The sequence below is a fragment of the Ascaphus truei genome, chromosome 1 (assembly GCF_040206685.1).
Source record: "Ascaphus truei isolate aAscTru1 chromosome 1, aAscTru1.hap1, whole genome shotgun sequence".
Classification (NCBI taxonomy): Eukaryota; Metazoa; Chordata; class Amphibia; order Anura; family Ascaphidae; genus Ascaphus; species Ascaphus truei.
The window spans coordinates 473,335,289-473,348,516 of NC_134483.1; the positions used below are offsets into that span (position 1 = coordinate 473,335,289).

Below are 13,228 nucleotides of genomic sequence, written 5' to 3' on the forward strand. Positions count from 1 at the left end.
GTCCCAGAGTGCACCTACAAATGAACTTCTAGTTAGAGAGTGGGTGACAATTCACCGCACTCCCTAATTCTGACAAAACTTAACATAATTTACATTTGCAGGGCTGTCATGTGTAAGGAATCGGGGAGCGCGTCCCCTACGGCGCACTTCCTCCTTACCTGATGTCTCGTGAAACCCCGCTGTCCTTACAGCGAGTGCTCTCTCGCAGGAGCTCTGATGTCACAGAGTCTGGCTCCGCCCCCACTTGTGATGCGCTTCATCGCGCGGCGAGCACACATGACGTGTGTGCACCTTTCCCAAGCTGCGTGTCAACTCCCTTTATTATGCCCACCAGTCTCCTGTGTCTCTCCTCCTATCTGTGCCTCCGCGGAGGCCGCATCTCCACTCCGTCCCCCTCTCTCATTGGTCATGCTTTCCCATATATGCTCAGCTGTGCCACTTGCACTTTGGCTGAGCATAGTTCCAGTTAGCGCTGTTCTCTCGATTCCTGGTTCCTTTTCCTGCCTTGCCTTTGTCCTAGCTCCTTGTTGCAGATTGACCTCCTGTGTACCGACCCGGCTATTACTTTGGACTCCACACTTCCGGTTTACCGACCCGGCTTACCTCTGACCATCCGCATCTCTTCAATCCTGACCACGGCTTACGGACCTCTACCCTCCTCCTGGCTCCAACCCCTGACCACGGCTAAAGGACACTGACCATTCTACCGGCTTCTACCTCATACCTCGGCAAGTACCTAACCATTCTACTCTCTCCAATCCTGACCCGGCTGCCTGACCATCCCCACTCCAGACGTTCCCCCGTGGCTGTGGTTGGCGTTTATACCAATTCCCACCTCAGTACCGGGTTCCCGCCTTGTTTGTGGTGAGCACAGCGTTACAACATGTTGATTTCATCACCACACAATACCAAGTATCTAAAATGGGGGGAATTGCTAATACAGATATAAATACAGACATATGGTATTTATGTAAAAGACAGGATTTAGAATTACACACAGCTAGCTCAAATCACATCATAAGACAATGCCGGCTTTCTAAACTGTGGGAAGGATTGTCACAGGGAATAAAGAATACATGCTTTGAAATACATTTTTACAGACATGGGTTACATTTACATATTCCCTGTTCTTCCCCAGATATTAAAGACATTTGACAGGATGAAATATTACTAGGGCAGCCAAGTTACATGTTTTTTTTAGGGGTAAATAGCTTGGATTTCTCTTTATTAGGTCCACCAGCTACCCCTACCGTCACAGGCACCCCATATCTCAGGAAGCAGGGGGTCCCCGGACCGCAATTCAACATGATTCTACTCCGGAGACACCCTGCTCATCTACACTAGTAGTAAAATTGATATTAAAATAGCTTAATTACCTTATCAGATAGCCGCTAAGGCAATGAAGGGATTAAACCTCAGTTTCCTGTTTCTTGGGGCAGAGGTGGTGAATGAATGTGGTAGTTGTCCCTGGGTGGGTGCTTAGGCATGCCTGGAAAGATTCAGGAGGTGTTAGCCCCTTCACTATCATAGCGGTGGGAACTGCTATGGTAATGAAGGGGTTAACCAGTCCCGCTACACCCCTGAAGGCCTAAAATGCCCAGTCTTGGGGCTACTACCCCCTTCACCCAATCCCTCTAGCCCCAAGACACAAAAATAAACACAATATCCCTACTATCCACCTCCTCTACCCCCAACAACCTCCCACAACACATACGGTACATTAATAGGCAAAATAACTATTATCCAGATATGGATAACAGCTGATTTGGCCATTATAAAATCAAACATTAGCCAGCCAGCATAAATAAAGTAAATAAAACTTTCTACTTACCCCTGCCATCATGAAGAGCGTCCTCATCAGCATACTCCAGGTCCATGTCCTCCGTTGCCACCGGATTAACACAGCAGGGGTCCCTGCATTAGAATTGGACTCGCGCTGTGTGAATCCTACCGGGTTCTACCTATCTGTAAGAGATGCACAGTCAGAGAGACTGAATCAGTCACTCTATCTGCGCACTTCTAACAGGCAATTGCAGGGGTTTAATTTTATTTTAATATTACAGTATTGTAGCAGGAGGTCTCCAGAGCTGAACCGCATTGATTTCAGGTCCGGGGACCCCCTGCTTCCCGAGCTACAGGCCCCTTATGGGGTGCCAGTATCCCTCTGGTTAGTTTAAATCCCCCGATCACGTGGGTCGTGACGCGGGAAAATGTAAACATATCTGTCGGGATACTTGCACCCCATAACGGGGCCTGTAACTCAGGAAGCAGGTGGTCCCCGGACCTGAAATCAATGCGGTTCAGCTCCAGAGACCCTCTGCTACAATACTGTAATATTAAAATAAAATAAACCCCCCACAATTGCCTGTTAGAGGCACACAGGTAGAGTAACTGATTCAGTCTATCTCTTACTGCGCGTCTCTTACAGAACCCGTTAGGATTCACACTGCAGGGCCCCCCCGCTGTGTTAATCTGATGGGCCATTAATCTGCTCTATCATGGGGTATTTGGCGAATTGGCCGTAAATTGGGCACGAGATGTGGTCGAATCTAGACCGCTGCATCTGTAGCAGTCTTTGAAAATTATTCATTAGGGCCATAAGTAACTTAAGTGAAGTTATTGTGGAAGAATGCAATAGTCGAATATCTAGAGCTACTTACCCCAAGGTAATGGCCATCAATGAATACCACCGGTAGTGATGGGATTTCGGACACCCTACGGCACCTTTCATCAAGCTCTTTTCCATAGTCACTATTCAAAGCAATATTTTTCTCTTCAAACTTTACTCTGTGGTTCTGGTAGATCTTTCTCACCATCTCACACCTTTCAAATGTGGTTCTTACTACACGTAGACTTGTGGTGTAGATCACTATGCGTCCATATTCTAGGGTTGTAGATGACTGCAAAAAAAAAGGAAATAATTAAAAGTGTGCACATTCATTAAAGTACCAAATGATTTTACATTGTACCCTGCAGTGTTTCACTTGAGCAGATGTATATCTCATTTTTCCTGACATTCATTAAAGATCTTTGTCCTGCCTCAAACACTGCAGAATATGTTGGAGCCATACAGTACAAATAAAATGTAATAATAACTAAAGATGTTGTACTGTACATTCATTGGGATGTTTATTTTACACGGGTTACTAGCATTTTCCCTCATTTGCAAAATCTGCACGATTGCAATATACAGTACGGTTTATTAAATGTTTTTGTATCGTTATTGAATTTGATAATCATTTTTTATACTACAGTATGTACTATTTTTGATCTCTTAATATTGTGTTGCATTGAAGAATATGTTGATACTTTATAAGCAAATTAAAATACAACCCCCTCCCGATATTATACTTGTAATGTAAAAGTGTGATATATTAAGCTGTCTAATTAAATTGTTAATGTGCCAATATACTGTACTGCATAAAACATTGTGAACCACTAAAGGATATAATAGTTAGGACATAGGGGCTTATGCAGAGATCAACGTTAGTAAAAGGGAAAACGGCACTAAAATAGCCACAGAATTGGCGTTAAATATGGGAGGATGCAGGAAACGGCGTTACCTTCTTGTAGACTTGTTGATAGTGTTGGCGAGTTTCCATTCGCGTTAAACTCGCCTTGCCGTGGCGCAAGCTGTATAGCCAATTTTCCTCTATGCAAATCTGACGTGTGACCAGTACCGCGGCAAACTGCAGCAAATTGCCAAGTTTTGCTGGCGACATGGAACTCGCCATATTATGGGGCATAATGGCGCGTTCAAGCGCATCGATGCTACTGGCATACCACCCTATCTAAACATGGCGAATTTAATGTTCTCACCACGTGTTTGGCGAATTTTAAAGTAACGAAACCTGTTGTGGCGGATTTTGTGAATCTCGCCATGTTCTCGGGAGGACAAGCTTCTCTGATGCGTATTTTCGCCAAAAGATGGCGCTATTTCCATTCTCTAACGTCTCTGCATAAGCCCCTTAGTCTGCTAAACAAGTTATCTAATAATGGAAAATCTGAATCTGGGAATATTTTTTGGTATTGATTGCAAAAAATATGTTAATTAAATATTATGTGTGCATTTGAGATTTGTTAAAAACTTGGGAAACGTGTCCTTTGTCAGTGTTCTGTTGCTTTAGCTGGTTAGTGGCAATAATGAAGGTCTCAAACTACTGTATGTAGAATACAGTTATGTTTTTTTTTAATTCCTGGTTTATGCATGAGAGCCACCTAACTGACCTTAAGTAAGTTTTTGAGTAGTTAGATCTATAGAATATCAATAATACTTAAAGTTCCAAGAAAAAGCCGCTAAGTCTGTTTCTAAAGACAAATCAGTGATAGATGGGGACTCTTGGCCAAATAAAATGCCATTTTAATGGAAAATTACAGACTTTTAATTAATAAGAATCAATTGAAATCTGTTTAGAGACAGGGTGCAAATAAAAGCAGTGTGACTTTGTCCAAATAAGTGAGACTAATTGAAAATCAGTGAGAACTGACAGCTTTCTGACCAACAGGTGAACATTCTTTTATGGGAGCTTTTTATCTTCTATTGAATTGCATCGGGCTGAGAGGAGTTACAAATAATTTTCAGTAAATTATGAATTGGTCCTCCAAATGAATAGGTAGACCTGGCGTGTTTGTTTGACAGTTGTGAAATTGTCACTGCCCTGGAGTCCTGTCATTGTTCACCAATGAAAGCCTCACATTCATTCATTGATCATAAAAAAAAAACCATTAGGAGCTGATTTGGTTTCATCAACATGCTGGTGGTCATTTTGGGTTGTTAAATATCTCAAATTTTCAAAAAAGATTTCTATAATGTCACGGGAGACCAGGTCTCTTAACACATTTATACCGGGTTCATATGATTGATCAAAGCAAGGAGGTAAAATAAATTGCAATTTATTTAACGAAAAGACATACACACAATGTTCCACAATTACAGTCATAATACACTTACTGGGACGGGGTCAAACGAAATTATTTTTTTTCAGAATGAAATGTTGAAAAATAAAGTCTCTAGAAGCAATTTTCTAGGAGCGGGAGTTATTCGCGAAATGGCTTGGAGCTGTCCTATGCACCTTAAGTAAATCTCATGATGAATCTGATTCCCGATGGGCTGCAGGGTTTTTTATAAGGTTCAAAACCCTATACCTAACCAGTGCAGCCAATCTCTCCATAGGAATCACTTTTCCCATCTATCCCGGAGTTGCCAATACTTCAGACACCTGGCAGAAGGGGTTCTCATTCTGCTAAGGGCATGCGTGAACCTAGCACCTTTGCTTTTTAGCATATGAGACCCAGTCCCGCTACCTGGCGACAGTAAGTCTGGGCTTGCAACCATTTGCCAAACTGCCCGAACTTTACCTAGGATGGGGGTACTTGAGGGATCCCTCCCAACCTAACACCCTAGGAGCTTGGAGGCTTCAACTCCGGAACCTCAACAGACATTGCGGCAGCAAGCCAGCGGGTTGCCTTAGAAGTCCGGAGCTGCAGATCTCTCAGCTCATCTACAGTGATTCACTACACTTATGGTCCTCCAAATTAATAGGTAGACCTGGCGTGTTTGTTTGACAGGTTTGAAATTGTCACTGCCCTGGAGTCCTGGCATGTGTCCTCTGCATACATGTACTGTATATTGAATCTCCCTTACAAGCTTTAGGAAGATCATTGATGAACAGTGAGAAGAGTAGGGGCCCAAGAACAGAGCCTTGAGGGACACCACAGGTGATAACCAAAGGGTTAAAGTTATAGCCTGAGATAGACACATGTTGGGATCTATCTGGTAGGTAGGAATGAACCCAGTTTAAAGCATGCTTCCCTATTCCAGAGCACATGCCAACGCTGTGAACAATGCCGATGTTTATATCATACCAACCATAGAGTGTAAGCCAAAATTTGCGCATGGTTTCAGTCTGCATTGCCTAGCAACCGCAAACACTATACATATTGCCCCCTAGAGGCTAAAACAAGTATAACAAATTGTTATAGATAGTAACTTTGTGAGATGTCTCAATAAAAAAAGTGTTCAGCAACATTGTAACAGACATATATACTGAAAACACTATCAAATAAAGGAAAAATTAAAAACAGAACCTAAAGGTCAGAATCATAAACTACATCAATTACATATTTGAAATAATATGTTCTTAATTTTCAATATTATTTCTGATTTTATATTAGTGTTCCATAGTCCCATCAGTACAAAAGTATGTTATGACAGTAGAGTTACCAGCAGCTAGCTTAGTTCATTGCTAAAGATGTGGTCCAGATTAGCGGAGGTTGGGGGTTCTGATCTTGTTGGGCTTGACACCAGTACCACCTTCAACACAAAGTGCCTTAGATTTTTCAATATAATTCTTATGTTAATCCCTGCATATCTCATTAACATTTCTCAGGTGTGCTCCTTTATGAGATTGAGACAAAAATACAGCGCACAACGCAAAATAGTGAAGTATGAAATAAATTGAATATATATTAAAACTTTAAGGGCCTTATTCAGAAAGCCTCGAGCACTTATCGACCAAAATGACTACTCGTATTCAGATAGCCTCGATAAGTGCTCGATAACGGCCTGTATCGACGCAAAATTTTATCTCCATCCGAAATTCGCTGACTGAGCACCGATCAGCCCCTTATCGACCATTTTCGGATGGTTGATAAAGTCTCGCAATTCAGAGACCCGCGAGTCGGGTGTCGCGACATATCGCAGCCCATCGCAGCCCTAAAAAATAATTTTCTCCCCAAATCCAATTCCCCACAAAATTGTTGGTCAATTGGTGGGGAGATGGCCTCGATGAGCTGCGATGTGTCGGGACTTAACAGCCAATCAGGTGGCTGTTAACCATTGTGAGGGTAAATGTGATGTCACAAGCCATATTTAAGGCCGTGACGCCTCATTTGAGCCCAAGAAGCTGACGAGACAGCATCGACTGGGATTTAACATGGGTTTTTTTGGATTGACAGATGAAGAAAGAAGATAAAGAAGAACAAGAAATGGTTACAGATAAAGATAGAAGACGGTGAGTAAAGAAAGAAAAAAGAAGATTGCTGTACCTGAGCAGGATCTTCATGGCGGGTGGCATCGGATGCTGTTGGAGGCCTTCAAGGTACGTGAGCTTCCTGTTACCCCGGGAGTCGGAGAGCCACTGCTTCTAATGGTAAGTAAGATATTCAATGTTTGTAAATGTCTCTTTTTACAGGTGTATTCTTTGGGTTTTTATTTTTGGGGGGAGGCACATTGACTGGTAATAAATTAATCTGTACCTCTTTAGGGTACAGATTAATACATTATTATGCCAATATTTGGGGGGCATTTCTCGCTTGTTATTGCAGTTAATGATGTGGATGTGATTGTTTGTTTAAGGTTAATGTTATAAAAGCTTTGCGATTGGTGTTCGCTTGTACTTAATGTTATATAATGTTAGCTCATGTGTTTTATGGATACTTCAGAGATTGTTTTAATTTATTTATTTGTCTTTTAATGGTTACATTAATTAATGTTGGATTAATTCATTGTTTACATAGGTTAGTGTTACTATTCATTTTGAGTTGGTTTAAGGATTAATTGGTTTGATTGGGTAATGCTTGAATTAATTCATTGTTGATGTTGTCATTGCTTCTATTGATTGAATTAGCTGGCTACTGCTTGTATTTAGTGCAGTGTGTTTTTTGGTAGTTTAGTTAGCTTTGATTACTGTGTGTCTTGTGTATTACTGTATTTTTATTAGGGTGCCCATTGAGTGCTATAGAGGCTTATCATGCCCATATTATTATTATATGGGTATGATGTACCACTATACTACTCAATGGGTATAGGGTGGATATTGTCAGTCAGGGTGGGTGCTTAGGCCTCCCGGGTCAGGGTGGGTTAACCCCTTAATGACTATAGCGGTTAGAAACCGCTAAGTTGATTAAGGGGTTAGGGGCCATTAGAATGTATTTATTATGTACTGTATACTATATATGCTTTCTGGCAACGGAGGACAGAGGGACCTGCTGTTGTGGTAAGTATAACTGTATTTATTTACTTTATTTATGTATGCTAGTGCAGGGTTTAATAATGGGCAAATAATCTATTATCCATATCTGGATAATAGTTATTTTGCCCATTACTGTACTGTATGGGTTTGGTCGGAGGGGGGGGATGCGTGTATTGATGTCTTTTTAAATATTTATTTAAATATATATTTCTTTAATAGTGTATAGGTGCAGGGGGTCTCCGGAGCTGAACCACGTTGGTTTTATGTCCGGAGACCCCCTGCTTCCCGAGATACAGGCCCCTTTATGGGGTACCGGTATCCCTCTGCATTGAAATGTCCCGCGTCACGTGACCGGGACATTTCCTTGCATAGGAGATACCGGCACCTCATAAAGGTGCCTGTATCTCGGGAAGCAGGGGGTCCCCGGACATAAAACCAACGTGGTTCAGCTCCAGAGACCCCCTGCACCTCTACACTATTAAAGAAATATTTATTTAAATAAATAATTTTCGGGCGACATTTCAGCTGGGAGAGGCGGCTCTCTCAGAGCCACTCTCTCTGCAGCAGAAATGAATCGCTGGTTCAGGCCTTTTCAGAGGCTCGAGGCTCTCGCTGGCAGCAACTCGCCCGTTTTGGGCATTTTGCTATCACTGGTAATCGAGCCTTTCTGAATACCGTGATAGCAACGCCCAAAAAACACTCATTTTAAATTCACTGGCGATTTTTTTTTGATCGTTCTCTGAATAAGGCCCTTAATGTTTTAATATATATTCAATTTATTTCATACTTCACTATTTTGCGTTGTGTGCTGTGTTTTTGTCTCACTCTCCTAGCTCCAGGGGTGTTGAGCCACCCCATACGGCGGCTGCAGACGCAATCTAATTTTGTAAGGTTTATTGACCTGTTTGCACATATTTGCACTATTAAGGCAATTACTTAGTTTGTTACTTTTGCCAATACTCACGTGGGTCCTGTTTTAGTTGCGCACTGTCCTTTTTCTTTTTCTGCTTCTTTATGAAATGTTTTTGGAGGGAGGTTTAAGGGGATACATATAGTACTTGGGACTCTACCTAAAATAGGTATCTTGTTCTCTCTCTCAATTGATCCTTGCCTGCTAAAGCTGTTTCAGTCATTAATAGCTGATCTGGCCTCTGACCTCTGACCTCTGACCGGCTACTTTTTGACACGTGGCACAGAGATTTGCATCCCAAACCTAATGAAGCAAAGCCATTAACCCAACCAAGTGTCCCAATTTGTTTTTTATCTTTAAATTCAAATCAAGTAATATTTCGCACAATATTTCCCTATAAGTGCATAATGTAATTGTGCAAGTTTTTAATGAGTAAAGGGTAGGCACAAGTATCTACCGTATCTTAAAACTCACATAATAAGAGCCATAAAGCATATCTTTTACGGTAAGCTTACTAATTTAATTTTGAGCTAAATCACATTACTAATGGACCACGTGTAACGCTGACCTGGTTCTATTTTTATTTACAGTCTTGCTCTCAAGACGTGTTCATATAGTTTTGCTTCAACTCACTTTGGGGTTTAATTTTAGTTTGGTTGCAGTAATTGTCATTCACCCCATTCATGATGGCGTTGTGTTTTATCTTACCTTATGATATCTCTACTACTAAATAAGTAACTTGGATTTGGGTACTATCATTTTCTATGCATTTATGACATTTTTACTATGGTTCAATATAAGCCTCAAGTTACTAAATTGCTAGAAATGCAACAAGCGCTTTGCTATCTGGTTGCTAATTTTTATTATGGTTCAAGCACATAACTTTTTTTTAACTACCAGATATGTTTACAATACAGCTTCGACCTATATACAGTAGACTTACCCCCGGGGGGGGGGGGGCTTATTCAATGTGTCAATGGAAGATTTTTGTAGCAAAAGGATGAAAAGATGATTTCAATATTTACCCCTCAGTGATGGGGAGTGAAAACAACAAACAACCTCATAAAAGACACATAAAGTACAAATGTAGTAAGATTTACTGTTTTCGGTACCATGATAAGGTGCGAGATTATAGCCATGTGAACATTTTGTTCACTGTGGCTTGTCCACGGATTGGCTACATGCCTACGGTCAGCCCGCATAATTATTTGTGGGGTTATTTACACTATGTAATTGCAATTCAGTACTGTATGTGTCCAGTAGATCACACACTGAATATCTTTGCCTATGCCTACGCAACAACATGCCCATGACATGCCCATGTCAGGACTTCCACAAGCCAAAAAGAGGGCCATTAAATAAATAAATGTTTTTCTGGGGAGGCAGCTGGGCAAGATGGCCACTACTCATGTAGGATCGGGAGGCAAGAGTGTTTTTACACACTCGGTAGCAAGCCATATAAGATTGGGATCCCCCGGGGGCCAAAATTTAGAGGCCCGAACCGTCCCTGAGGGACATTACTAAAAATAAAGCAAAAATAAGACCCCCAGAACTTGAGGTGGGGACAGAGACCTGCAGACCAGTTTTGCTCCCCGAGTTGTGAGAGATATTACTCCGGGGGGGGAGGGGAGTGAGAGGAGAGCGGCCCAGACATGCAACACGCGACTGTTGCAGTTGAAGGCAAGCCTCTTCGGTGCACGCTAGCAGGGAGAACTGGAGAGACCTGCCTGAAGATGGCCGCATGCCTTGCATGCGAGTGTGCAGTGGGGAGGTTCAAGAGTGATCCCTGGATGACCTGCTTGGCACACTGCAGGAGGGGAGATGCCCACGTGGACACCTGTAAGCACCTCAGCCCTGGAAAGTAGGGGAACCCCATCCCTTGATATCCACAAGAAGCATCCCATGCAAGACTGGTATTTGGGGGTAAGAAGCAAAATGAAAGTAGTTTATAGAGAAATTGATTTATATCTGAGAAAATGAGTAAGAAATATGCGCAGGGCTATGCAGAAGTAAGCAGGAAGATTAAATCTACCCTATCTACCCACTATTATTACCCTACCACTCGTTCTTGGAGGGAAGATAGATATACATGTACATGTAAAAGAAAAAGAAAAGAGCAAAACCCTCATTGTGCAGAATTGAAAATATTTAGTGATAACAAAAAAGGAAGGTGGGTAGTGAACACGAACAAAAAATCATCAGTTTAAAACTATACGCCTGGACATAAGAGTATGTCTTCACTTCAGTGTCCAGCCTCGCAAGTGTGATGGTAGATGGACTCGAGACCACTGCAGGTGCAGTGTCCAGTCTGACGCTGACTGCTTAGAGCAAAGGTGGATGGTCTGGTAAACAGATCTAGAAAATGTAATGTGAGGTTTGTGAGAATACCTGAGAATATCCAGCAGAACAAGCTCTTTGCCATAGTAGTGGAAGAAATTCTTAAACGCCTGTGACGGTAGACCAGGTCTTTTAACACATTTATATTTAAGGGATCAGTCAATTGGCAAAACAAGGCAGTGAAATAAAATGAGGTTTATTTGTCATAAGACCTCGTAAAAACACAGAAACCCAAAATACAGGAAATATACACAGTTTCTGGGACCTGGGGGATCTAGCCCTTTCATAGTTGCAGGGTGCCTGCTTCAGCAAAACGTGTTCACTCCACGTCACTGGAATAAGTCTGGAACAGGAAACCTTATTCCTCAGAACCAGCCTTCAGCTTGGCTAGGAATCCTTGGCACCTCAATGCCCCTGGGAAACCCTACCAATGCTTCACTGGACCATTCCTAGATTACCTATGTCTGAAAAGACTGAGAGAGTCAGAGAGAGAGCTCTGATTTGCGGCAGTCCGTTTCCTAGTCTTCTGTGTCATATGTGTAACATTGACAGGGACTTCCCTACCACTAAGAGCATGGGAAGTTTTCCCAACAGCCAATCAGAGCAGGGCTCCCCTGGCTGATGTCAGAGGCAGAGGGCAAGCCAACCATATCTTATCATCACCAATGTAATGGGAGACAAGGCAGTTTACTCCTTTTTACCAGGATCATTCATTGAGCAAAACAAGGTAATTAAATAAATTGTAATTTATTCGGCATAAATTCGCATACACACAATGAAACACAAAATACAGACGAAAAACACACTTATTGGGGGTCTGGTGGTCGGAAACTAGACTCTCCTAGGTTCAGGGAACTCAAAATAAGAGTTTTCCCATGACCAAGACTTAGCCCAAAATCTCCTAGTTCCCAAATCGGTGTGAAGTTCCACCCACCACTGACTGCTCCCTTCTCTTCTGAGAACTTGGACTTTTCTTGAACGTGAGCTACCACCGATCCTCTGCAACCGAAATCGGCATCAAATACTAGCTGTGACCGCTACGTTCATTTTTGAGAACTTGGGCGCAAAAGTCAGGACTTAAAATCTGGCAGGCAGACTTTCCTGACTTGAAATCGAAGCCGGTTGCTTGCCTTGCTATTCTCGCAACAACAACATTGAAAAGCCCGCCCGCGCTCTTACTACTGGGAATCTCAAATCTAATTGGCTTAGATGATTCTTATAGTATTCTGAGTTTCATTCATGAAACTCAGCAACCAATCATTGCGTGGGAACTTTCTCAGCCACCAATCAGAGACAAGCCGGTATGAAAAGCCGGGTCTGCGAGAAATCTGAAATTGCCAGGGACATGCGCAAGCTTGCCACCTTCGTCCCTGGCTATCTCATGCCACCCACTGTGTCAGGCTCCAGTAGATCTGGCAAAACAAATGGCAGCCCGGACAGCTGCCATTATTCTCTGGACCTGGGTACTTGAGCCCTTCCCTGCTACCCAAATGGCTTTCACACCTCCTGCATCCTCTGGCTACTTTGAACTCCGATGTCCAGCAGACATCCAGACACCAACTTGGTAGCCCTGGCAGCCTGCGTGGGCATCGGTTGCGAAAGTCCCATTACCTTACAGTACATTACAATGTATTAATAAACTATACTTTTAATACATCCCTTAGTCCCTGGGTATGGGGAATAGAATAGAAATGTATGCTTTATTTCTATCAGGCTTTATTCCCCACACACTATCTATTGGACTTGGCCTTGACTCTAAGAGTCCCCTCACAACCTTATCTATGGTTGGAGCATCCACAAACCCAATACAGGTTCTGGGCTACTGGGCACTAACTGGGGTACCCCTCTTAACCTAGGGATCCCCTCAGTTACAGGGACACTTTTCATCCCTGTGCCCCATTTACCTTTCTGGGCTATGCTGAAGCAGGGAACCCTAGCGGTGGGTCGCGCATGCGTTTTCAAGGGGAGATATTGCCGGGACACTGTCCCTACATGTATCCGAGAATCA

The 13,228-nt window shown here is 42.6% G+C and overlaps 1 protein-coding gene across 1 annotated transcript in view; it reads right to left on the reverse strand.

Moving 5' to 3' along the window:
* The window catches only part of GRXCR1 (glutaredoxin and cysteine rich domain containing 1), a 97,350-nt gene that overhangs the window by 16,870 nt on the left and 67,252 nt on the right, over positions 1-13,228 (reverse strand). The window contains exon 3 of the mRNA XM_075578633.1: positions 2,661-2,900. Coding sequence (XP_075434748.1) covers positions 2,661-2,900 — 240 coding nt within the window. The remainder of the gene's footprint in view (positions 1-2,660; positions 2,901-13,228) is intronic.